The following is a 4,840-nucleotide window of genomic DNA, read 5'->3' on the forward strand; positions in this document are numbered from 1 at the left end:
CAACAAGCTCTTTGATGTGTCTCCGCGGGCAGGACGTCTCCTCCCCGGGCAGGAGCAGCCTGTGCAGCTCACGCACAGGTGACGGTACCTCCCTAACCCACAGCAGGGCCCTGATTCTCAGGCAGGGGCTACTCGTCTAGGATGGCGCATACCCAGCCGTGACCGTATAGACATTCTCAGAGCAAGTCCCAGGCCAGGCCCCCAGGGAGCTGGTCCTGGTGGGAGTAAACTGAGGTTTGCAGGAGCGTACTCCAAGAACGTGGCCTGCCCCAGCTAGCCAGGGGGCAGTGGGGGGGCCGGTGCCCTCCAGCTCTGTGCTTCCACCTCTGCTTTGAATGTGGAGCAGTCATGGCCCTCCTGTGCCATGGGGATTCCCTGCCCCACGTGGGTTGTGAACACGCTCTGTCCTCCAGTGCCCTGTCCCCAGAGGCCCTGCATCTCTGCTGCCTTCACGAAGGCAGACTGGTGAGGACTGGGCTGATGCATTGGGGTGTCTGGCTCAGCACTGTGCCTCTCTAAATGCCAGCACCCCTGGCCCCACTTCCGGGTCCTCATGCAGCAGCCACTCGATAGCAAGGCAGTGGCTGTCTGCCGCATGTGGGTTTCTAGTGCTCCCTGCTCACTCTCTGACCCCACTGGTTTCCCGGCCTCCCCAGGCATGACTTCCTCGGCACTGATTGCCTCCCGGTCCTGCTGAAGGTCTCCCATGGGCGTGAGGTTCTGGTAAGGCAGCCAGCGCGGGCAGGGCAGTTAGCCAAGTCCCAAGCAGGTGCTTTCCACAGCGGCCACATGGCACTGCCCTTGCCATGTGCTCCGGCACAGGGAGCTGTAATGGAGGGGCTTAACCCCCATGAGGGGACAGCCCTGTGGCTGTTAAGGCAACGCTTTCACTGTCCTAGGTGGAGAAGGCTCCATGGGCCTGTCCTGTGTTGGGCTACGTGCTAGTGCCCGGCAGCCTCCAGTGATGACCCACTGGCCTGCTCCTTTCCAGTTCCAGCCTGGAACTGCCCCCCTGGGGTTCTAGATCCACCTTGCATTTGCCCCTTCTTCTGCGAACCTCATCCCTGGCCACCTCTGCTGTCACCCACTGAGGCAGGGACCTGTGCCATCTACCTTCTGCCAGTGCCCCTCTCCGTCCCTGAAGCAGACATCCCCTACAAGTACCTGCTGCCCTGGGTCCTCACCCCTCCTGCCCCCTGTGCTCCCAGCTCCCTTCTCCTTTCCTTTCATGGCCACGGCAGCTTCCAGTCCATCTTGAGCTGCAAGCAGGGGCGTAGCTGTACTCTCCCACAAAGCCCTTGGCCTGGTGCTCTTGGGCCTACAGAGAGGCTGCTGACAGGTGGAGGTCAGGCCAGGGCTTGGGTTTCCTTTGGATTCCCTCTCAGCCCCAGCCTGCTGGGGGGTCTCGGACATGCTTTGGGGGCTGCATGCGTGTTAGTCCAGATGCTTCTCCACTGGAAGCCAATGGTTCCCTCTCCCCTGCCTTTGCTGCAGCTGAACTTCGTTGGCATGACTGTGCAGTGTGGGCAGCCCTATCTCCACATCACCACCACCAGGCATGTCTTCACGCCCGTCGTCATTGGCAGCCCCAGCCCCCCCAAGCAGGTGAGCAGGGGAACCCACACTGCTGGCCAGGGAGGGTGAGGGAAGGTTCTCCATGGCTGTCTGGCAATGGCCCCGTGAGGGCAGCAGGGGAAGCCCTGGGGCAGGGTGTGCTGGGATGGCGAGGGGCTGCATGGCCCCTTCCTACTCTGGCCAGGCTTTGCTGGGCTCTGACTCCATGAATCCTGCCAGACCGGGCTGCCTGTTCCCTACAGCACTGGCTCCCCTTGTTGGCTCTCCCCCATGGTCCTGCTGGCCGTGCAGGCAGGATCATCTACCCGGGATACTTGGGGAAATGATTCCTTATTAGGTTTTCCAAGTGGATTAACAACGCCCCATTAAATCCCTGTGTGACTCGCTCCTTCACACTGCAGGTCTTGATGTTCTGCCTTATGTCATAGAGCCACAGAGTTGTAGGTGAGCCAGCACGGGAGGGTCCCAGGAGAGGCTGGGCAGGCGCTGGGCGGGAGGGTGGAGGACAGTGATGCCTGTGCTCTGCATGGGAGTGTCCCAGGCTAGGGCTGTGCTGGTTGTCCCCCCCACCCAGCAGGATCAGGGGGTTGAAGCCCCTCCAGAGGCGCTAGGTGTTGGCTGCAGCACAGGCTGGGGCTCTGCCCGGGCTGTGTCAATGCTCCTGCTGGGACTCAGCCCCACAGGATCCTGCCCTGGCTGCAGGCTCTTGCCCCGCCATTCACGCTGTGTGGCAGGGGGCAGGCAGGGATTTGCCCCCTGTTCAGCCTGGCCTGGCCTGGCCTTGGGGTTTCCCCTCCCTCTGCAGTGGGGGCACAGCCTGGGCCTGGGCTCTGTCCAGCACCCGCCAACCCCCCTGGCAGCAGCAGGACGTTGTTGGCCGTGGCCCTCCTGGGGGCCGAGGTGGAGGTGATGCCGGGGGCTGTGTCAGGGAGACTGTGTTGTGCCACTCCAAGGTCGCACATGGGGTTTGTCTGGGGGGGTTGGACAGAAATCATAGAATCCTAGAGCCATGGGGCTGGCGGGGACCTCCAGAGGTCACATCCAGTCCCCTCCCTGCCTGAGGCAGGATCATCTCTGTGCAAACCACCCCAGACAAATCTCTTATCTAACCTTGGGTGTTGGCTGCACCCCAGGCTGAACTGCACCAATCCTGCTTGCTGGGACCAAAGCTGGGGGATCCTGGCTTGTCCCTCCACTTAGGGTCAGACTGACCCCATATTTGAGATTAGGGAGGAATTTCCCCCCACCCCAGTGAGATTGTTCCAGGGATGAGGGGGTTTTGCCTTCCTCTGTGGCAGGGGCACGGCCTCTGCCTGGGGTCTCTGGGGCATCTGTTGACAACATTTCATAGAAGCAGGACCTTGGCGGCTCCATTCCCCCGCCTTCCCTGGGGCAGGGTTGGGTGTGATGTCTGCTGTGCCAGGGTTGAGGGGACTCTCATGCAGAATTTAGATGATGGTTTTTCTGGCCTGGTTTGGACAGGGCTGATGCTGCCTCAGGCAGGGCTGGGACTGGATGTGAGCTCTGGAGGTCCCTGCCAGCCCCATGGCTCTAGGACTGTGATTCTGGAGGTGGGTTAAGCTGCACTGAACTCAGATTCCTTGGGCTCAGAACATGGCTGCTTGGTGCTTTCTAGAGTTGCCCCTTTAGTCCTTTTGGATGAGCTTGCCCAAGCGGCCTAGTGTAGACCAGCCTGAGGTTTATGAGCCACACTGGGGAAGCTCAATGGCCAGGTGACAACACACTGTGTACCATGCCGTCACCCACTATGACCTTGGCCACCATAACACCAGCATGGCCATTTCTCTCCCCCACCTCGCCTTTTTCTCCATTGGATCCCACGGGGCTGAACCGGCCTCCCCGCAAGACAGTGACAGGTACCCTTTGCATGTCACCTTCAGGTTTATGAGCTCTACAACGGGGGCTCCATACCCGTGTGCTACGAGATCCCACCTGAGCCTATGCAAAGGATCTGCGAGGAGAACTTCCAGCATCCCGTGTTCGTCTGCCTGAATCCCAAGGGGCAGATCAGCCCTGGCACGATGGGGCACGTTGAGTGGGTCTTCTCCCCGCTGGAGGCCAGGACGTACTCGGTAGGGTTCCCCAGCACACAGCTGAGTGATGGGCCATAGGGCGCCCTTGGCGCTGCCAGCATAACTGAGCAGGACCCCACCAGCCTCCCTAGTTACCTTGTAAACCATGGGACCAACTCACCAGGCAGTCAGGACTCATTTCCCCAGCTCACCTAGTCTTCTCAGATAACAGGTAAGTTGCAACCGGTGCTGGGGAAAGGAGAGCCTGGCCAGCTGGCTGCCCAAGCAGTTCCTTCCCAAAAGCCATCAGCCAGCCCATTGGGGCACTTTCTGATTTGCTGTGCAAGGGCCCTCATCTCTGCCCACTACCGGACGCTATCAATGCTTCCATTTCCTCGGCCAGGTCTTTGTAACCCTCAGCCAGGCCGAGTCAGACCACGCTAGCCAGCCATCTTTCATTGGGTTCCCCCCTCCCTGGTGTGCAGACAGGGTAAAACCCATGGAAGAACCACTTGCATTCAATAACTTGTCTAACGTGGTCCAATAAAAGCTGTTTCCCCCACCCTAAAATCCCAGGGGAGGAGTTGCCCCACAGGCAGGGGTCTGAAGTGAGAGAGCCCAGAGCAAGGTGGTGTAGGCTGCGATGGGGGCAGGTGAACGGGAGCTTCCACCCTTCTACACTGCAAGTTCCCCTCCAGCCCTGGAGGAAGGGCCCTGCCCGAGGTCTTGGCTTCTCTAAATTTTCCTCCCACTCGAGACCCCATGAGCTGCCTCCCATGCCCAGCTCCATTCTGGAGGTGTCCCCCAGATCCCGCTCTCTCATCTCTTTATTTAATTTATTAACAAATCCAACTTGGGAAATAACGAGCCTCCCATTTAAAAGGGAGCTCCAATCCCCTCAGCTAGCCACAGAGACATAAGCTGACTTTCTGCCCCCTAACCCCACGTCCCATGTGCTGGTCCTCTGTCCCCTCCAGGCTCTGACAGCTTCTTTGTGGCAGTTGCTGTTATGCTTCTAAGTTTCTTCCTCTCTGTTTCTTAGTCCGCACCTTCCCCACACAGCTCTGCGAAGCACAGACCACACCTGTGTCCATTCATCCTTGCTTTTCGATTCCAAATGTATTCGAAATCAGGGGAGATTATGCTCAGGGGCAACCAACACGGGTTCATTAGAGGCAGGTTCTGTCAGACCAACCTGGTGGCCTTCTGCGACCAGGTCACCAAATCCTTAG

General features: G+C 59.4%; 1 protein-coding gene across 1 annotated transcript in view; it reads left to right on the forward strand.

Moving 5' to 3' along the window:
* The window catches only part of CFAP65 (cilia and flagella associated protein 65), a 44,934-nt gene that overhangs the window by 33,542 nt on the left and 6,552 nt on the right, over window positions 1-4,840 (forward strand). Inside the window, exons 19-22 of the mRNA XM_019522825.1 lie at window positions 8-78; window positions 657-723; window positions 1,495-1,605; window positions 3,477-3,668. Of these exons, the coding sequence (XP_019378370.1) occupies window positions 8-78; window positions 657-723; window positions 1,495-1,605; window positions 3,477-3,668 (441 nt within the window). The remainder of the gene's footprint in view (window positions 1-7; window positions 79-656; window positions 724-1,494; window positions 1,606-3,476; window positions 3,669-4,840) is intronic.

Source organism: Gavialis gangeticus, unplaced genomic scaffold (genome assembly GCF_001723915.1).
Source record: "Gavialis gangeticus isolate Ggan-Ray unplaced genomic scaffold, GavGan_comp1, whole genome shotgun sequence".
In the NCBI taxonomy this organism is placed as follows: domain Eukaryota; kingdom Metazoa; phylum Chordata; order Crocodylia; family Gavialidae; genus Gavialis; species Gavialis gangeticus.